General features: G+C 38.2%; 2 protein-coding genes across 8 annotated transcripts in view; one reads left to right on the top strand and one right to left on the bottom strand.

Annotated features, from left to right (window-relative positions):
* Positions 1-141: 141 nt before the first annotated feature.
* Positions 142-5,141, bottom strand: sumf1 (sulfatase modifying factor 1). The gene is made up of 9 exons (XM_077574197.1): positions 4,717-5,141; positions 3,876-4,049; positions 3,716-3,790; positions 3,179-3,261; positions 2,974-3,096; positions 1,217-1,331; positions 724-837; positions 580-639; positions 142-457 (listed from the first exon to the last, which is right to left on the bottom strand). Exons 1-9 carry the CDS (start codon positions 4,954-4,956, stop codon positions 356-358), a joined length of 1,086 nt encoding a protein of 361 aa, XP_077430323.1. The 5' UTR covers positions 4,957-5,141; the 3' UTR covers positions 142-355.
* A 118-nt stretch (positions 5,142-5,259) lies between these two features.
* LOC144057003 (inositol 1,4,5-trisphosphate-gated calcium channel ITPR1) overlaps positions 5,260-21,974 on the top strand; it is an 85,174-nt gene continuing 68,459 nt past the window's right edge. For all 7 annotated transcript variants that reach the window (XM_077574193.1, XM_077574191.1, XM_077574190.1 and 4 more), the window contains exons 1-6: positions 5,260-5,459; positions 5,990-6,104; positions 11,333-11,403; positions 19,333-19,442; positions 20,001-20,087; positions 20,743-20,901. In XM_077574193.1, coding sequence (XP_077430319.1) covers positions 6,013-6,104; positions 11,333-11,403; positions 19,333-19,442; positions 20,001-20,087; positions 20,743-20,901 — 519 coding nt within the window. In that variant the 5' untranslated portion in view covers positions 5,260-5,459; positions 5,990-6,012. The remainder of the gene's footprint in view (positions 5,460-5,989; positions 6,105-11,332; positions 11,404-19,332; positions 19,443-20,000; positions 20,088-20,742; positions 20,902-21,974) is intronic.

The following is a 21,974-nucleotide window of genomic DNA, read 5'->3' as shown; positions in this document are numbered from 1 at the left end:
GAACTATTAGGAGGATAGTCCCAGTTTCATTCATGTTGGCTCTTTACTTACAGTATTTATTTCTTCAAAGTCTATGCATAAAATGTTCCCGTCTCCATCACTTACATGAGAAAAATACTGTTTTATGAATACAGACAAATGTGCAAATAAAATTGTTTATATTTATTTATTTTCATAAAATTAAAAGAGTAAATATAACTTCTACAAAATGATTAGTTCATTCAATTTCTGTAGTAAAGCAGCGCTTTCATTTTGAAATACTGGTTCTTGATCTAAAAGATTAAAAAAATAATAATAATAATAAAATAAAAAATATATATACATTGTTTAATGTGAACTAGAGGTCAAGTGTAAGTCAGTGTGGATCTTGAGAGACGCAACGAAAACCAAGATTGGAGGCCGAACTGTCCGGAGTGTTTTGGCTTCGCGCAGCACAGCGGTACCGGTAACAGTATGACTGAGGGAGGGAGAGATACGAAATTTAAGACACTGATGTACATAAATATACCTCAGGACAGGACAGTACTCATTGCAAACATAGCAGTGTAAATGAACTAATAGAAGAAGTCATCACTTTACCTTGTGACACATGTATGACCCTCCCTTCTTTACTTTGTCTGTGCCTGATGGAGGACCTGCCTAAAAACAAAAAGTGATTTCTGTTAGTGTGATATTTTAGAAGATCACAAATTGTTGAGGGATGACATTATTTTGTGAAGTTACTGGATTGTGTTGTTGTTCGGCGGAATGGCGCACAGTCCACCAGTCTGACGTCCATTCCCACGCATTGCCCACCATGTCGAACAGACCAAAAGCATTGGCGGGAAAAGACATGACCTGCAGGGTGTTATGTCAACAAATGAAATGTGCATCTAACCATCAGAAACGATTCTAACAAGTTCAAAAGACAAGCAGTTAATGATTATTTTAAATTAGGTACATTAAATATTTTTTTCAATTATAAATGATAATATTCAAATACTGCATCAGAAAATTACATAATATTGACTTTCTTATAATGCGACTTTTATTGAATGGATACTTTTGACGTGTAAATGCATAAAATTTAAATTTTATTTACAGGTTGAGAGCTCCCCCTGCAGATGCTGAGCTAGAATTAAAGTAATCAAGTTTCATCTTTGCTCCAGCCAAAACATCTAATATGAACTCTCTCGACAGAGCAAAATTAACATTTAATTTCCTGACTCTCACTTACCGGCGAGGTTTTGACGTATCCGTCTTCTGCAGAATTATGGTGAGGGAAGTCCCCTTGCCAGAGGTTGGCATAGTGTTGCCCTTTAGGGTTCAGTTGATTTCCCCAGGGATAAAGTCTGAAAAAAATATTCATTCAATATAGTATTATTCTTAATATTTAATTTTTACAATTATAAATTTGGTTGTAGGATTGAAGTTAAATGAACATCCAAGTTATTATTTTTCTCATGTCTATTTGGATCACTGATATAAATGTCTGACAGGTTTGATGGAAAGGAAGAGAAATTACTTAAAGGGGTTGTTCCACATTAACTTTAGATGTATAATGGAGAGAAGGGGTGTGTGTGTGTGTGGGGGGGGGGGGTAAATCCTGCTGAGGAAAAGCATGAACTCTTCCAATGTCTTGTGCAAGAAACGAAAACATATTTCAAGAAAAAATATCCATACTGTTAAATAATTTGTATGGTACTCAAGAGAGCAAAATAATTTCACTTTGAAATTCACGTATTATGAAAGATTATGTTAAAACGCGTTATATTAAAGCAGCAAACGGGCATTTGAAACTGCTGGTGACTCTGGAGTCCGTAGAATCTGTAATTGTAGGATCTTTCGAAGGTTTGCCGTAATGCATAAAGCTGTATTTTGGCCACCCAAACACACCAGGATTTTTTTTTGCAGTGGTCTTCAAATGACTTAAAGATAATTTTCACACACTGATGCATACAATGCTACATGGAGATGAATGGAATTCTGGATGGCCACCATGCCCCAACTAGGCTGAGACAAAACCAAGGAAATGGTTGGGCCCCTTTTGGCTTCCAAAGATGTCAAAATGACCTCTGTAAAATAGGTGGAGAGACTATAACTGACCATTTCCTTTTATGGTATGAAAAAAAGAGACTCATTCTGCAATAAATTCATCCCAACACACCAACCCACAGCTGCAGACAATACCACTGAAGATGCTAAGGGTATAGAGGGAAAAAAACTCATGGTGTGGCCATCATCATTCCCTGACCTCAATCCTATTGACAGGGATGTGATTTGACCAAAGTGAAATTATCTGAAAATTTAGCCGGGGGTCTGGGGGCCGCTGGCACCCAGCTAGGTCCAGGGCAGTGCCCAGTGGGGGGGTTGGGGGGGGGGAAGCATGAACAAATAATTATATCATGACCAAATGAAAAGTAACTCATATTAGAGCATACCACAAATGTCTTTGTTGTAGCAGAAGATGTTATCTGTCGGAGTCATGTGCATACACAATGAACTATTAAAAAAAAAAAAAAAAAAAAAATCGATTTTTTTTTGGGGGGGGGGGGATAAAAAAAGCGGAATTCCGCGAATTAGCGGAAAAATCACATCCCTGTATTGAGAACCCATGAAGCGTCCTTAAAAGTGATGCATGGCAGTACATCTAGAAACAGCAGCTCTGAAGGAAATTATTGTATCCTCAAATGTAATTCTCTAAGTAATGCAGACAAAAATATTTTTTAAAAAAGAAATTGTTTACCACATTTTAACTGCTGAACATAAAAATTTGGAACGCTGTATTTTTTATAGTTTTACCAAAAAATACTGTTGTCACCATAGTGATTATGCTAGATAAAATCAAAGACTTTCTTACATAAGCTAATATTGATAATCAAAACATTTCACCCACTGTAAATTGCAAACTGGAATTTAACAAAAGCAAACAAATAGATGCTTAACAATTTCGATGTCACAATTTTTAATCTACACATTGAATGAACATCCTACCTGTCTTTTAAATTGCCTCTGCAGGCGTACTCCCACTCTGCCTCCGTCGGAAGCCTTTTGTTGGCCCAGACGCAGTAAGCAACAGCATCTGCCCAGGAAACATGAAGCACAGGATGATCCCGCCTAAAATGGACCCGCTTTAATTAGCTCAGCCTCACTATGGCAGAACAAAAACAAAAAATGGATCATGAGAGCATCTCCTTGCCTATTTTGAATATTGGAATCAGGGCCCTCAGGTTGTCTCCAGTTTGCCCCTTTGACTGGAAGCCACCAGGGGGCAGCAGCCACCTAAAAAAGAAAAAGGAAGCGCATGACTTGATAAATCATAAATGCTTATCAAAACATACCCGAGTTCAATTGCAAGATGTGTCATGCAGCTGTCACAAAAAAATTATGTTATAATCACAAAAGAGCTTTACAAGCTTGATTACACAGTGAACATTTCTTTTCAATGTTTGCCTCGCGTTTGCTTCCTGCTAAAATGTGTGGCGGCTGTGCACCAGTAGCCACTCAGCAAATAAATAAATAAATTGCAGCAAACATGCCCACAGGAAGCAGTGGGGAAAAACACAGCCGATGAACTTCACCCCTTGGCGCAGACAGCTGCAGGTTTCCATGACAACCACAATGAGAGTGCGCCCATATGTGGGCCATTATATACTTGAGTGGTCTGTGTAAAATATTCAGAGTTTGTTTTCATGTTTGCGCACCACAACAACAGTGACAATAAGGAAGTACTTACCGCTTGTGTGATCTCGCTTTTGACTGTCTCACTTAAAATTCCTTCAAAAACAAATGAGTCCCCAAAATTCTCTGCCTGAAAAACAAAGAAAAAAAGTGAGCAATCCATATCACAAAAAAGGACATAAACAACATGCATAGCTGTATTGATCAATTATCACCTCTGTCACGTAGCCTGTGGCGTTGGCAAAGTTCTGGAACTGTCGGTTGGTGACTTCCTGGATGTCCATGTAGAAGGAGTCCACTTGGACCTGTCTCTGAGGACCCTCACCATCAGCAGGGATTCCTGGGTTGTCTGTTCCCATTAGAAATTCTCCGCCAGGAATGAGCACCATCTATATACAGCACACAGGATAAATAATTGTTAATCTTAGTGCCAAGTGATGTTATAATGTTATATGGCTTTAGTTTGAATATTCTAAGCTTTTGCATGATGAATTTTTGACCATTTTTATTCACTTTTTTCTCTCAAGAACTTGTTGTTTAGGTTACCAAAGACGATCTTGGAGGTGGCATCTAACAATTTAAAGCAAATATCGTATCAAGTCAAATGAATTGTGTAGCACCAATCTTCATAGTTGCACACATATTATGTGCACGTTTCATATCTATCCAGTATCCTGAAAAATAGCGTTACAGTAATATTGAGATCACATATGTTGTCAAAATTTGAATAGCTTAGCATCATTTTTTTGTCAATTCATGATTTTTGAAATAAGTTAAGAGAGAGAGAGACAGACATGTCCATGACTAATCCGTTAACTGCCTTTGGTCAGAAAGCACTTGATTCAAATAATTTTAATAAGCCTTTCAAAAACCATTAATGTAATTTATAGCACTCAATTAATTTATTTGTAGACATCTCAGCTCAGTTAGCAGGCAACTTGCAGTTAACAGAATTTTTGCAGTTCTGAGGTAAAATTACAAATATAGTTGTGATCAATTTGAGACACTAAATACACAGAAAGAGCTATTTACTTAAAATAAATTGTGGATGGTTACCTGACTTAGCATCTTCTTGCCTCCCTGTGTGTCAGACTGCATTTCATTGGCAGCTCTGGAATATTTTGCACTTGGCTCCTCCGATGATGTGCTTTTGCCGACAATAGCGTCCCTCTTTAAACTCTCACAGCCGCAACTGGCTGAACCTGGCGAAGTGACGGGCTCGGTGTGAGCCCTGCATACAAGCGTTTTGTCCAGACAGCCCAAATAGATATTTAATAAGACCAAAAAGCGGAGCATTGTTGCTTACACGTCGCTCATGTTGTTGGCACTTCCGCAAAGTCACGTGGTCAGTCAGCTGGTACTAGGTACTGTACTGTAGTTATAAATTGCGCCTCCAGAGGCTGGTAGTGGTACAGTCAATTTGAATAAATTAAAATGTTGAATAATGTATTTTAAAAATGAATACTATTGTAATAATGTATTTTAAATGGAGTCAATGAATAGTTAAGTACGTAAGGGTCATCCACTAAATAATAAAACCGAACAATTTGCCAGAGATCAACAGTGCCGCCGCGCGGGAAGAAGCGGCAGTGAGCTCAAGCAGCAACGGGCAGCTCAAGCTCAGAGCACCACACAGCACCGCACAGCAGAGCACCGCCTGTCCCTCTCCTTGCTGACCTCCTCACAGCCACAAACCCTGGCTTGTATCACTATCGCTCGGCCGCACGAGGAGAGAGTGCAGCCGCCGTCATGTTGTCGTAGCCGGCCCCTCGGAAGAGCCGAACTTCCGAGCGTTCGAGGTAAAGTTGCAGCTCTTCAACTTCTTTTCCTTATCTTCATCCTCTTCTCGGCAGAGAAGATAGAGCGCTCCATAAATGGCTAACACTGTTTTCCACTGCTGAAGACAACCAGTGCTCTTATCGTTTGTACGAGCCATGTTTTTTTAATGTTAAAATGCCAGACTGACATCTGACATGTGCTGTTGTTGTTTTTTTAAATAATGCCAATGCTAGGAGGATGAGCTGGCTGTTTGCACTAGTTTAAATGTTTTGTTTCCTGTGCTGTTTTTGGTCTGCTCAGACAGAGTCAGATGGAGCAAAGTGGACCTGTTGCAGGTGCACAGCTTCCTGTTTGCAGTCCTAATTATTAACCATCCAGACTAAAACCAGCAGCAATCTATTGCTGTAACATGAAACGGAACTTTCCCGCCAACTTGTAGTTGTAGCAGCGACATATTTAAATTAGCCTCTAACCGATGTAATGGAGTAGGCAAACTAGCATTAGCAGGATGCTGGATAGAATCATTTATTTTTTACGTCCTCTGTTGCAGGTGTTCCTTAGTGAGTTTCCAACATGTCGGATAAAATGTCCAGCTTCCTCCACATCGGGGATATTTGCTCCCTGTACGCAGAGGGGTCCACCAGTGGCTTCATCAGCACCCTGGGGTAAGCACATTTGACTAGTTAACATGACACTTGCAGGATTTGGAAGATATATTATGAACGAGTTGAAGAGAAGTAAACATGTTTTTTTCTCACTAGAATGCCCATAGTTGATCAAGTCAGTGGTGATAGTTTAGGACAATTTGGCTTCAAGTAAGCCTGTAGTCTAGCCTATTAAAATAAATGTAATTTATATGGTTTGCTGAAATGCCTTTTCAATACTTTTTGTTTACTGTTCAAAATGAAGACAAAAAAAAGGTCATTATATTGTATTTCACACCATGAAGTCAAGTAATGAGGCAGGCATTGAGACAGCCAGATGATAGTGTTGAGAGAGGTGAAGAAAAGTAAGTTGAGCACACCACAGGGGAATTGTGGGACACCAGTTTTCAGAGAAAGGTCATAGGGAGGCCAGAGACTGCTAAAGACCCTGAGAGTGGGGAGGCTGAAAGTTGAGAGTGAGAGATATTAGAATGAGTGCTTTATGTGCACCCACAAGCACTGGACCATCAGGTTTGCATGTTGGGGAAAAAAAACATTTGCCTGCATGTCTGTTAGACGTAATTTGAATGGCATTCGAATTAACATTAAAGATTATTTAACAGGGCAGATACATCTAATAATTCTTTTAAAATGCAGAAATGTGATGCATAGTGAAATTATTTAATATTGATAAAATATTGTACATGTATGTGCGTCTTTTTCAATTATTGACAAAAAGCAATGACAAGGAATACACAACGTTTCAGAAGCCCAGTATGTAAATAAGGCAACTGTTGTGGGGTTGCTTGGTTTTGTGTTGGAAGGTTAGCTAACATCATCTTGACGCATTCAATCAACTCAATCCTTCTGGTCTGGCAGGCTGCTATTAAAATTCATAAAGTTAGCCCACAGCATGTCTAGAGCAGAAGTCTTATCTTGTAAAAATAAAATATTGATCGATTTGTGATAATAATTTCTTGTTAGCTGTGGCTGCCTCTTGTTGGGTGAGTGATGGTAGCTTCAGTCTCGTTCAAACTCAACTGCTAATTTGGTGTAACTGTGATGTTTTACTGCCATGCTTTTATTTTGAAAAACAAACATGACTGGCTCTAGGATGTGTTACGCCGACGTTGCCTGAGTGTTGCCAAAGAGACCGGGACGTTGCCATGAGTTCTTGATAATAATTTGCTGTGAAATGTGCCTTGCTGTCTGATAAACCCTTTTGTACAAAATATGACAGATCAGACTGCCGCCCGCCATGATAATAGGATTCAGCGCATGTCCATCATCCACCCTGCTTGACGAATATTTTCCTGGGCTGATTTTTGCTCCCAGTCCATCTCTGTCTGAATACAGTTCCGCATGATCTTTGTTCAGAGATGGGGTCACAGCCCACAGTGTTACAGGGGCATCCTCCCCTAGTACCGCCACTGTAGTTGTGAATGGATCTATTTCATGGGTTCTTCCTTTGCAGTTGGCAACTGCCACACTCCTCCATTAATCACTGCTAGAAATGTACTTTTTTTGCATGATCTTGTTAGCGGACAAATGGGGAAACACATTGCAGGCTGTCTTAAGCATTTTTTATCATACACATATTGTGGTTCCAACAGAAACACTGCTGTGGATGTTGGTGGTCGAATGTTTGCATATGTAAGAGGCATAATTCTCCCACTCTCAATGACGGAAAGGCTGGAGAGAGTCAGTGATGCAATTTTGCAGTTTATCCCATTAAATAAAGGTGTGAGAATCAAGCCGGAAGAATTTTTTTCTCTTCTTTTTTCCAATGCATTTGTAATGGTCATCAATTACAATTTTGCTATTTGAAGGGGGGTCCACTGCACAGGGTTGGTAAATGTGATAATAAATTGTGTTATTGTGAGTATGGCCTGAGTACTAGCGGTGAACAGATGGAAACTATAAAAGCTAATATTGTCTATTGCGGAATCAGTAAAGCTGTCAGGACAATGAGTCATGGTGTTGCAGAGTCGATTAAAAAATGGAATGACCTCCTGTATAAAGACCAAGTCGTTATAGAGACTTTGAGGCATTTGCTGCATTCCACAACATCCCACGCACATAAGACTGCATATATTTGCAAAATTGTCATACCAGTTTTGGCCTGCTGCTTTTTTCTTCACGCGAAAACACCAACTCGGCTACATTATTTACAATGAGTTGCAAGTTGTAACCATTTAAACTCTCATACTTTTGAAGCCTTTTCTTTTAATTTGTTTGTATTTCAAATCACTTGATACTATAGGAAATAATGCATTTAGGATTAATTTGTTCCAGCATCAAACTGTCACTATTGTAAATAATTTTAACTGTACTGTACAGATGATATAATAATACTATTTTAACATTGTTAGTGATCTTACATAAAGACTTGTTTTATGGTTTTATTTGTAACTGCCATCCATACTGTCATGCAAGAAACATTAGCAATTGTGGACAATAACCATTGTGCACGTTGCTTAAAATGAATGAAGAGTGATGGTTAGGGGGAAAAAAAAATCTCAAACAGAAGGTTAATTTGGTCTGCGTCCAGAGAAGTGACATTCTCTGCCAGTAAATGCAAATTTTGGCACCAGTGGTTCCATTTTGCCTGCTGGCCCTTTCACAGGGTTGAAGGGAAACAGCAGATTTTTGTCTAGGGTGTTTTCTCCACCAGTGATGGGCATTTGATTAAATATCTCTTCAGAAAATTACAGATCAATAAATCCATTGATTTAAAAAAAAAAATATATATATTTATTTTTATTTTTGATTGAATAGGACAAACTCTTTAAATCAACTTGTTCTTTAAATTCTAAATTCTACTACTTACTTGCTACTGATTCATGTGAAGAGCTACCAGTTATATTTTTGAAATATATTTGCTCAAATTACCCTCAATGCAGTAATTACCCTTCTATGCATATATATATATATATATATATATATATATATATATATATATATATATATATATATATATATATATATATATATATATAAATCCCATTTTTCCCAAACAAATTCATCATCTCATAATATCAATAATGATGATGTACATTATGAAATTAACCATACAGCTGTTACTTTCTGTAGGCTTACAAAGCAGGATGACAGCAATAATTTTCAACAAAAACTAACTTTGCTGAAAAACTTAATGTTTTGTTCTTTCTCTCAAATTTACAGTCCCAAAAGTGTGCTGCCATATAGTGTTTAACAGTAGAATTACACCCATTATAAATGAGAATTGGACTGAAATACGTGTAATTTCTTTACAAAAAAAAATTGTGAAATAGTGGGCCCGCAAATTGCGAACTTGGAACCCACGAGGGAAATTTACTGTAACGTTATTGCTTTTTTGTAATAATCAATTATATGGAAACAATGATCATATTAATGACTTAATGACACAATAATTAGAAAACAGATAAATACCAACATGCAACACTTCATTTCTATAAGTTACTTCCTTTGTTAACATTTTCAAAAGATCACTTGTTCAACCTTCGTAGGAAATCTTTTTTTATTTTTTATTATTATTTATAACAGGCCCACGAGCTACTCATGTGGTCCTTGCCGTGTTAATTTTGTCGATTGCATTTTTTTCCCCAGACGAAAATTAACCGAAAACTAAAAATAGAAACCATTCATTGAAACGGTAACTAAAATTGAATGACAATTTCGTCAATGACTAAAACGACAATGAAAACAACACCGTGACGAAAATTCACACAATCCAATCTGAAGGAATGAAACGCGGGTGGTAGAAAACATCCATCCAGAAACTGTTCACTGCACTTTAATGTATTATGCACTTTTTAAATTTGGGTAAAGACTAAGTTATATTATTGTCAGTTCAACATGTTTCACTGATACAGACGCTCCCCACCTTACGAACGAGACACGTTCCGGACGATCGTTCGTAAGGTGAATTTGTTCGTAAGTTGCTTCAGTGCTATATTTTGTATTATAATTTATGTTTAAAGCCTATATAAGTATATTGAAGGTTTATATAAGTATGTTTAAGGCTTGTACAGGTAACCTGCATTGGTTTGTACTGAAAAAAAACATTTAATAAAATGGAGAGAATACGTACAGTACTGTACTGTACTACGTATGTTAGAGAGAGAGAGCGAGAGACACACACAGTATGTACATGTACGTAATAAGATAAATAAAATTAAGTTTAACTTACTTTTGGAAGATGTACTCGATGCTTAAGGAGATGATGGAAGAGGAGGATTTTATATCATGAGAGATTCTTCGTCGTCGCTGGAATCGGCTTCAAAAGTTATTTCCTCCTTCATGGGGACCGGCGTTTCTTCCTCCTCCTCCTCGACACGTTGCTGAGCCTCCAATGAGCTCTCACAGCGCCAAGCGTCGGTATTAGCGGCGGAAAGAAGCACTACGCGCAATACAAAATCTAACTTACAGCATCTCTTTCCGAACATTTTTCGACATACTGTACGCGCAGAAATGTTCGTATGTACCGTTGTTCGTAACTCGAATGTTCGTAAGTAGGGGAGCGTCTGTACAATTAATAAAGACACAGTTATGTTAAACTAGAGTTACAAATAGGTGTGTTATAATTTTCTGTATAAAAGTTGAAATGTATGCTGAAGGAAAAATATCGCCTAAATTGTCAATTTAGTCGACTAAAATTGCTCTTTATTTTCGTAGACTAAAATTGGATTAAAACTAAAATAAAATTAGATAACTAAATTATGACTAAAAATTAATATTAGTCAAAAGATTATAACTAGAACTAAATAAAAAATGTATTGTAAAAATGAACACCGGGTCCTTGTTGGGTACCTGGTGTCCGTGGGTACCACGTTGGTGACCACTGCTGTTAATGGCAGTTTTGTGTTGAGCAGATGAACGCTGGCCAGATAAGCCATAGCAAAAGTCTTCACGGATGTAGTTTGACTTTTCAGCTGCCATCGACATGTACATTCGACTGTAAACTAGTTGACGGTGAATCAACAGTGCCTCTGCTGGTTGCAATCTAGTTTTCCCTAGTTGATGATTAATCAATCATTTCCACACAATCTACCAATCCAACCTCTGTTTAGTCTGCTCATCCCTATTTCCCACCATAACACAACTCAAAATGATTGTGAATTAATTGTAACTACATTCCTAAAAGGCCTCTTAAAACCAGGGATTATTTTTTTTTTTTTAAATTGGTGATATATTCCAAATATGCCTCACATGACGTTAACAATGTTGCAATATGCTTCAATCTGCAGCTTGGTGGATGACCGCTGTGTGGTCCAGCCTGATGCAGGTGACCTCAACAACCCTCCAAAGAAGTTCAGAGGTAAGAGGCACACAGATTGTCCCCCAGTGGCTGACATCATCCCCACTAACTGCTGCGTGTTTATACTGAGCGCTCTGTGATCGACACCGCTCCATGTGTTGTGCTGCGTTTCTGTGGTGACGACCACAATACCTCTGCCCACCGGGCTTCAAACAGGGATTCCATCGGCGATGTTCAAGGTGCATCCATCTCAGACAACAGCATTGATGTTAATAAACCAAGCACCATTGGAAAGCGTTTCATATGTAAAAGCCTTGAGATGCTTCTTTGGGTGTCATTTCTATAAATAGTCCTCATACAGGAAGTGGAACTCGTGACCCTTGGTTCTCAGGCTGGAGGCTTGTATCTCTGGGGGCTGCTGGCCCCCAACATTGCATAGAAAGTATCTTGCATAACATTTACACTCTGTCAGTCATCTCTTTGCAAACAGCTGATTAAAATGTGTCCCTCAAGGAAAATCATGTTTGATAGATTTCGAAGGCAAATGCTTTTCTAGAGCACTTGCAAGAACAGTCCAAGCTAACTTTGAAGAGCCATTTCCAAATTAGCCCACATGATAATGATCTACAAAGAATTCTCCTTGTTGCTGTGCAAATGTAGATTGCAATTGATTCTGCACTAAGGTGAAATCTTATCACATATTGAACATGTTTCACAGTAACAGATGCACAAACCATTTAAAGGATTAATGATGTAACATTGATGTTTACGATGATATTTTACAGTCCCAAAGGTGGACAGACATTTTAATTGTGTTTAGAGGCTTTGGTGTGTTCTGCAAGCCGCCACGACTTTTATATCCCAAACAACTGCCCAGTTTATATGCATAGATGACAGGGAAATAGAAACTATTAGTTTGTGTGTTAGATTCACATTGTACTGATCTGGTTTCAAATGGACTGTCTAGTGTCTATTAGGGGTGTGCCCAAAAATCGATTCTCATAAGAATGGCGATTCTCATTTAGTACGATTCAGAATCGATTTTAAATGTCCCAAAATTGATTTTATTTAAATTATTTTATACTGTTTTGCCTTTGTCTGTGTGTACCTTTTTATTTGGAGCGCTGTTCATGTTGTACCCGGTTTGGCCACTGTGGGGCAGTGTGGTTCCACATGGTCTAATACACTGTTAAGTCGTAGCCACGTTAGAGAGTAGAAAGAAAAAGTCACGATCAAGTTATTCCTATAAAAGTTTTTAGTTTTTTTTTTACAGCGTGGAGCCATTCTTTTGAGTGATAAAAGTGGCGCGAGTAGCGCGCTAATTAGCGTTAGCGAGTCAGACTGGAGTAGATCATTACAATTTCTTGCACATCTATTGATTGAAGCAAAAATCATTGTCAATCAAATCATTTCGAATAAAAAATCGTTCTTAATCTAAAATCGTTTCCGAATCGAATCGCAGACACAAAAATCTGAATCAAATCGTGAGACATTCAAAGATTCCCACCCCTAGTGTCTATATTGTAAATTACCAGCAACATAAGCGCAAACTGTTTGAAGAGCATTTTTTGGCAGCAAACACGATGCCTCATTTGTAAAGAAGGATTTCACTAATCACTTTTCGTCCTTTAATCCTCCATGCTCCCTCCTCTGTCACCTTATTGACTCATCAGAAGGTAGACTGTGCTCTAGCCCTATTGTAATGTCTTTTCACCAGCAGCAATATCATGCTAGAAATCCACATTTTCCCCCCACATGGCTCATACTAATGCACAAGGAACAACTTGCGGTTGAAGAACTAAATGAAGCAGATTTGGTAAATTTGAACCGTGCTTGTGCTCTTGAACAGAGTGAATGAGATTAAAGAGCCTTTAGTTAACAGCCTTGTCAGCTGCTCCTGATCAGAAGAGGCCTTTATGTCAGTGTGAGGTGACTCTGGACGTCAACCAGAAGGTGAAAAGAAGTGCTAGTGTGAAGGAAAGCAAGCAGCGAAAGAAACATGTTGTCACAACATTGCATGCCCGTTTTCCCAACAGATTTAAAGATTCCTATTATAGTGGATTTGGTATCCCGTTCGCAGGGGTTGGTGATTAGAATTATTTTAATATACTTGGGGATTTTAATATACTTTGGAGATTGACAACCATGGACTATAGATAGTTTACTTGACACTTTATGCTTGTTGGTGAAATCTATAGTTCTGTGTGCACTTTGCAAAGCCAAATTCAAATCATATATTCGTTGTACGTCTTTGGCATATCATCTCAGCACAAATACCCAGTTCAAGTGACCTCCACGGAGCCTCACAAATCAGTGATGCTGGAGTGTGGTACTCATGGGCAGAACTAGTGAAAAGTTTTGAGAATTCTTTCGATGATAAGTATTTAAAATGCCTGTAAAAATGAGTCAGTTTCGATTGTTTTGTTCGGCAGTAGTTGTAGTGACTTGCATTTTATTGTGTTCTACAGGAATGATCGAATGGCTTACTATCATTAATTTGACCCGCTACTGCCTGTCACACTGGTGTGTAGATGATTTGCTTAAAATAAATCCCTAAACCCAGAAACGACCAGACTGATGATATCACCAATATTACCATCAACATTAGCAGTGTTTTATGATCATTGTCACGTTTGTGCAGGCATCGCCTACAGGTCTTGCTAACTGTGTCATCTGCGTCTAGTAGCGTCTCTGCTGAGGTATGCTCAACATTTCCCCCTAATGTAAACAGAAGCACTCTTAATGTAATCAAACTTTCACTCATGCAGGCCATGAGCTATATTTCACACTGACACAGAAACGAACTGTGAGTGGTAGTCAAAGCAAGGCAAATATACTACTGTGCACAATGTACCAATAATCCACCACTGTCTATTTTTTTGTACATAACAGTTCAGTTCATCATTAGCTTCATCCACAATTAGATTGAACTATTCATCCTCTGCATGGATAAATGAATAACCCCGGAGAGGAGGTTATGTTGTCGTCATCATCATTTCGTTTGCAGTTTCTGAACCCAAAAATATGCAACTGATTTCCAGTAAACCATTATATTAAAAATCTGGTGCAAATCCTGAATTCCTGAATCCTTCCAGGAGTGCATGAAGGTGGGGCAGAGAAGGCTGCGAAATGTGTTAGACTCTGGGGAATTACTTCAAAGGGGAATCTGTAGTTTTGGAATCAAAATAAATATTTCTGGAAATTTTCTGACAAACCTTACACTTTAGTTCCCAGTGCAATTGTGTTGTCCCTGAAAGTTTGAGAATCAACACTTCCATTAAAGGGGAAGTCAACCCTCCTCCAAAGAATCTTGACAATAATGTGTATTTGACCTCACTAAGTCTAAACATGGCACTCTGATTAATATTAAATTTGTGGAATATGAGTTATGCAGCAAAATCCAGCCGTTTTTATCCATCTCAGGGGGCGGCCATTTTGCCACTTGCTGTAGATTTGAAGATGACATCAATGTTGCTCAGGGCTCGTGCAGGTAACAACCAATCACAGCCTGGTGGCCCTGTGGGTGGTGTCTGGTCGGTGCTGGATTTCACTTTCCTTTCTTTTCTTTGGTCCTTCCTCGGGTCTCCTGGCGGCCTCACGACTCTGGCTGGAAGTGTTTGGTTTAGGTGAACGGTATGGGATTTTTTTAATAGGTTTTAGGTGAACTAATGAATACACACTCACACACACGCACATGCACATACACGTACTCACCCACATACAAAATAAAATGAAATAAAAAACAAAACATTTTTTTAAAGAGAGCAATGATAATGGCATGTCAAATCGGTAAAATTACCGAATGAACAATACTGAGCTCTCCAGAAAAAAGAAAGAAAGAAAAGAAAACAGGTGAGCTGTCGACCAACCGATCACAGCACAGCTTCAAAAAACAGGTGAGCCGTGATTGGTTGCTGCCTGAGCCCCGAGCAACATTGATCTCATCTTCAGTCGACAGCAAGTGGCAAAATGGCCGCCACCTGAGTTGGATAAAAAATGGCTGGATTTTACTGCTTAACTCATATTCCACAATTATAATATTAATCAGAACGTCATGTTTAGTGAGGTCACATATAACAAATTATAGTAAAGAAATATTTAAGGTTGACTTCCACTTTGATGAGAAAAAAGGTGCTTTACATCACATTTTAAAATACTGGATAACAATAAACCATCTTTGAAATAACTGAGCTTCATACAAGAGTGAATGATATCTTTCTTACTTTTGAGACAGTTCAAGTCTGCTTTACAATTTGTGTTGGATTCCAAAGTGCACGTCCCTATGTTTATGTCTCGGATCAAGATCTTGGATTTTTTTTCCGGTTCATTTCACATCAGGGTCTTCTTGTTAGGATGTCTCTGAACACCAGTACACTTGGAGCAATGCAGAGCCGCCTGTACCGGTCGGTGCTTTAAAATGACCTAAGTTCTTCCCCACACAAATCAGCTAGTTAATTACCAGAAATAGATCTGTCTCAAGTGCATTCCTTTCCAAATAAGTCCAACATGAGTGCATAGTTTTACTGGCGATCAAGAGGGAGACACCTAACTGGAAATGGCCAAGGCTGCTATTGTGGGGTATTTGTTGTCTTAGATGCTGTACGAATGATGAGAGGCTTCCTCTATCTCTTAACAGGATAAGAAATTAGGAGCGAGTAGCAGTTTATACAATCCAGATCAGTGAGGATGTGGTTGACCTAACACAGAATAGAAGTCTTATGCAATGTGTGTCTTTGGGTCCCCTGCCAGATGTTGTTGGAGAGTTGCTCACATTTCATAGCAATACTAGGAAGTCTTTCTATCACATGACATTTTTTTGTATACTTACTTAGTTGAGGCCATCTTTCTTCAAAAAACGATGCAGTTTATGTTATAAATATCAACATAAATTTGAAGTGCTGCCTTTTGGAAAGTCAAATCTAATCTATACAGGTACCATTTCTTAACCTTTGTAGAAAATGTCATCGGGTCAAGGGTGAGATGAAAGGATGCTTCCTTTCAAACATAGAAAAAGTCAGCACTGTTTGAAATCAGTTTGACGACACAGTTCTGAGCTGACGTCATCATGCAAGCAACAAGTACTGGTGACATACGGTGAAAAATGCTGTTTTTGTAAAATAGTGGCCTGTTGCTTTAAATATGGCTGCTGTAAAGAATTAAACAAATAGAGCAGACCCTTGCTATTCACATGGGATAGGGACTGGGCCCGACTGCGAGTAGCGAAAATCCACATATAATTGATGCCCATTAAGCAAGTTTAAATTGCATTTCTTAAAAAAAAAAATAAAAAAAACATGATTACACTGTTACACTGAATTCATCTTTGACATATGAATGTGTTCTGCTTTCATTTGTTTACTAGAGTGCTTCACAAAAATGTTACAACTCACAACTGTGAGGCAATCATGGGGTGGAAAAAGCAAACAAAAGAAGACATTTTTTGATAGGGTCAAATTTGATATTCTGGTCATTTTGCATGACCACATTTAGTATTGTTATCTAATTAGATACTGTATAGGAATTTAGGGGGAAAAAATATCTGCTATTGTTGTGTACCATTGTATTGTAACGATTCAACTTTTTTTCAGCTAGTAAAAGATGGTTTTACATCACAAGAATGTTAATGATTCCTGGAGATACAGTACATGGTTCTGGATTGCTCCCAGCAGTTCTCCTGCCCAGTGACCCCAGAAGGAATTCTAAGCCCTGTTTCAGTACAACTAAAGCAACATGTGCTCTCACAGTTGACTTTAATTAAAAACAATTGCAGGCTGATACAGTTCGACACAGTACATACTGCATTTACACAAGATTGTGTGTTATAATAACACAACTGAACTGCAGTATGGTATGTTTACAGATAAGAAGATGTTTTAAAGTGAACATGGAAAGATGTGCAATGCACATTTAGCAGATGCGAGTGTAGCTCCATTGTTCCTGCAGCCTGTCTCGCTCTGCTTAACATTCTTTCACTGTCTTCCTCATTTTTGGGCCACTTCCTTTTCTGCGTGTTTAAAAAAAAAAAAAAGAAGCCGATTTCTGGGTCAGAGTAAAAAAAACAAACAAATCCGATATGGTTTAAGGTGAAGAACAGAGTTGGAGCGAGCGTGGTGAAATTTGTGGAATTTACAAAGGCAAAGAATGGATGAAAGAATATGGATGTTAACGATAGGGAATCCCCACCCACTTTTTTCATCCCACTCCTCTTCTCTTGGTTGGCCTTATTTGGACATGTTGCTGCAACCAAAGCTGGAAGAGAGAGTGAGGGAACAGGGAAAAGGATCGTCCGTTTTTTTCTTTTCTTGTTCCTTCCCTCTTCTTACACCCTCAAAATAGAAGATGGGTCTGAGAAGAGTTGAAGTCGTTTGTAGTGCAGCTGAAGAGGAACTTCTCAAGGACAGAAGAGGAACTCTGTTAACATCAACTGCCCTCCCTCCTGCTTCCACTCTATCTATGAAAATGAGTTACACATTCACTGATAAGAGCCTCACATTATTGTTGTTCTTTCGAACTGACTTCACTGTTGCGCCCGTGCACTCCCTTGGGTTGACATGCATGCTTGCACGCCCTATGCAGATCCACACCAAATGTTTCTTATCTTGTACAAAATGGCTGCATACACAGACTGACACTGTACAGTTGCCTGTTCTTCATCAAACCTCGCTCTAGTGTTTCCATTTTCATTCATGAGAGTGCTGTTTGAAGTGTGACACATACACACACATCAGAAACGTGCAAATGATTGTGTATTACATGTAGTGTAATTTTTTTTGCAAGTTAAATCTGCCAGTCCTAAATGTGTGTGAATGGTAAATGATGCGTTATGGGTGGACTTCTACCACCATTGTTGGTCAAATGAATGAGTGAACTTCATTAAAACACATTGATATCCTTGATGTTCGAAATGGGCTAAAAAAAACAGAATTAACATTGAAGCTCATTCATCCATTTCATGTGAACAATCTAATTAAGATCACTGACCCTGCAGTTGTAATAATTTAAACGCCACTATTTTCTTCTTGAAAAATATGCCAGGAAAAGTGTGATAAGGACTATGGAAAAGGAAATGGAAGTTATAGCGACATAACTGAAACGTAGCAACAATCTTGTTAATACGTCTATCCTGTCTACTCAGTACAAGAAGGCGCCATATTTAACTCTTTTACCGCCAAAAACATTTAATGACGTATACTAAAATCCAAATGAATGCTTCCAAAAACGTTAATTGACGTTTACTACGTTTTTTGTTTTTTTTTCTCAATTGGCAGTGCAACTTGTTGGACAACCCTGCCTGCTTAATGGGCTTGTGAAATCAAAAACACCCTCTAACTATGGCCAGCAGATGGCAGCATTGTATCTCTTTTCAATGGGCTCCTGGTAGTATGAAATTACAATGAAACATGATGAATCTGATGGAATAGAATGTTTTCAAGGACGACGTGAATGATCAAAGCCTTTGTGACATTAAATCGAATTCACAGAGCGTCACTAAACAAAAAATATTAGTGTCAAAGTCACTGTTGTGCAGAAAATGTATCTTTTCACAAAAAAAGCTGGTTTTGTCCTTATCTTTAAAATTTTCGCTCAATGTCACTCAAATTACCTATTTTCAAATGGTGGTGACTAAAGAACGGAATAAGGTAGAAACATACTTTTTTTCCAATGAAAGAATGGAATGCGATCTTCCAAGTGGTACCCACCATGTTTATGTAGTCAGAGCACACAATATTCTGTTTGCCTCAAAAGATTAGTTAAAATGCTCAAAATCCGCTGGCACTGTCGGGGTTGTTTTTTTTGGATAACGTGGCAGGAAAAGAGTTAAAAGGAGAAGTCAGGGCAAAAATTGTATTCACAATATGTTATATTCGTCACCTCTAGTCTAAACATGGTATTCTGATTTTGATTACTCTGTTTGTTTCCCTCTGGCGTTGTACATTTATGAAAAAACTAACTCTGTCCCTCTTTTTTCACGCCTTTTGCCTTTGGAAGACTGTCTCTTCAGACTGTGTCCCATGAACCGCTACTCGGCCCAAAAGCAATTCTGGAAAGCGGCCAAGCCTGGAGGGAACACAGACACGGTGCTCCTCAACAAGCTCCACGTAAGTGTGACAACACCTTGGCCTCGCAGTCATCACTCGGGCCGAGGGCACTGCACACCAAGCTGTCCACACAGCTCACTCAACACAAAGATGGGAGATTTTGAGATGTTCTTACATGATTATTTTGCCGCTAGATTTAACAGAAGCGTAATGTGGCACAATGTAGAAAGTTTATGGAATTGTACATTTTTTGTTCTCCTATATTTTCAGTAAAGTACATTTGTGAGGTAGAATTTTAAACAATCTTTTTATAGACCATTATAAAGCCTTTTACGCCAACTTTTCTTCCTCTACACTTTCCTTTTTACCCTTCAAGCTATCACACAATACCTTTTAAAGCAATTGGCTATCTGACCACATTCTCATAAAAACGAACACTGAAATCTTTCCTTTGTTAATACGCATATGTGGACATCTAGTTTTGGTCTGAAGTTTGCATTTTTACTTTCTAGTGTTTTAATTGTCATTCTTTGCACAACAATAATGCAGTAAATAACAGAGATTTACCATCAGTGATTTCAACCTGACCCCTCCCTCATCTGCCTTTTTTCTTTATAGCATGCAGCTGACCTGGAGAAGAAACAAAATGACTCAGAAAACAAAAAGCTGCTTGGAACAGTAATTCAGTATGGAAATGTTATTCAGGTTTGTCATAAGTGTTTTTAATCCCACTAATACCTATTACATGTGGCTATTGTTGCACTCTTTTTACTAGGATGTATTATTTCTTCTTATCCAATAATTAATTAATTAATTCATGCAAACGAAAATGTACCAGCATTACTAATGTTGTAGCTAATGACAATGGTCATCAGGCCATGTCTATAGTGTATATCGCTGGCGCCGGGCCGAAACCTTATAAGTCACAATTTGATACATTTCATACTTTTTCAAAAATCTATACTGTTGGTCAGTTCACACGTGTGCGTGCCGTTTTTTTAAACGAATCATTTAACATTCTAAAGTGTTGAAAATTGCTTACTCTCTTTGAGAATGCCATGTTAATGGTTGAATAAACATGCCATAATTGGGCTCTTCTGAAAAGTGACTATTTTGAAGGTAAATGTACATGGTTTTGGCCTGACACCAGTGATATTATTATTATGATTATTGTTATTATTATTATTGCTGTTTTTTGTTTTTTTTCATTTGTATTTTTATCTTATCTATTATTATTATTTTTTATTTATTTATCTCATCTCTCATATTTTTATCTTGTTATTCTAACAACAATCCCCCTTGAAAGTTCCCCACAAAGAAAAAACACACCAAAAGCATTTCCTCTTTTCTTCCCGCTTAGCTCCTTCACCTAAAGAGCAACAAATACTTGACAGTGAACAAGCGTTTGCCTGCACTCTTGGAGAAGAACGCCATGAGGGTGATGCTGGACCCTGCAGGAAATGAAGGCTCCTGGTTCTACATCCAGCCCTTCTACAAGCTGCGCTCCATCGGGGACAGTGTGAGTCAGAACATTTCTGTGTTATTTGTTGTAGTAGAGATAACTGTCTACATCATAATATAATAAAATGTTTCAGAAAGCCTTTAAAAGCCGTTTCAGTCTGCAATAAAAAACGCCTACTTGTTGAGTCAGATGACAGATAGTGGCCACATGTAAACAAGTGAACTTTGGCGAAAGCAATCCCTGTGTCTTATTTTGTGAAATTCCAATGGCGGTCTTTTGATGACACATTTGGCTCGTAAATCGGAGCATCCCTCACATACAAAGTACAATATGTTTCCTGTTTCCTCTCCCTTTGCACAGCAAGATAAGGGGCAACTGAAAAAAATTATAAAGAAAATATCTGGTTCTACAGACGCTGACATTGATTTTATTTGTATTTTGAACTGCCAGTGTATCTGAGACCACCATTCCTCCTTAACCTCGATTAAGCTATGTGCAGTACATATGTATTAAAAAAAAAACAAAAAAAAAACTACGAGTTTTTAAGAAAATCTCGGATAACATCATATACAATATTGCTATATGGCCAGTCGAGGAAAAAATAATATCACCATTTCTCTCAAATATTGTTCACAAACCAGTCTAAATCTGGTGAGCACCTCTCCTTTGCCGAGATAATCCATCCCACCTCACAAATGTGCCATATCAAGATGCTGATTAGACACCATGATTAATTGCCCCCATTAAAAGGCCACTCTGAAATGTGACATTTTGTTTTATTGTGCTCACTATCACAGATTTAGACTGATTTGTGAACAATATTTGAGTGAAATAGTGATATTATGTATGTGGAAGAAGTTTTAGATCTCTTGAGTTTATCTCATAAAAAATGGGGGCAAAAACAAAAGTGTTGTGTTTATATTTTTGTTGAGTTATAATACTGTATAACATCTAAATAAAAAATTCAAAAACACATGCTGACGTCATACAACGGAGACAAGCCAAAATAAATTGTGGTAGTTTATTGGGAGGGAAAATGTTTTTCAAAAACAGATTTTTTTGGGGGGTATTGCAAAAAATGCAATTAACATGCGCTGATGCCCCCCCCCCCCTTCCACACACACACACAC

The sequence above is a fragment of the Vanacampus margaritifer genome, chromosome 8 (genome assembly GCF_051991255.1).
Source record: "Vanacampus margaritifer isolate UIUO_Vmar chromosome 8, RoL_Vmar_1.0, whole genome shotgun sequence".
Lineage (NCBI taxonomy): Eukaryota > Metazoa > Chordata > Actinopteri > Syngnathiformes > Syngnathidae > Vanacampus > Vanacampus margaritifer.
Note: the sequence above shows the minus strand (reverse complement) of the source record. Positions and strands in the feature narration are given on the sequence as shown.

What these genes read in the sequence shown, in the direction of transcription:
- sumf1 (XM_077574197.1), bottom strand. Translation starts at nt 4,956, where the DNA reads ATGCTCCGCTTTTTGGTCTTATTAAATATCTATTTGGGCTGTCTGGAC. An exon ending in GATTCCAATATTCAAAATAG is followed by an intron (nt 3,097 to 3,178) that starts GCAAGGAGATGC and finishes GGTCCATTTTAG; the next exon opens with GCGGGATCATCCTGTGCTTC. An exon ending in CCGAACAACAACACAATCCA is followed by an intron (nt 640 to 723) that starts GTAACTTCACAA and finishes TTTTGTTTTTAG; the next exon opens with GCAGGTCCTCCATCAGGCAC.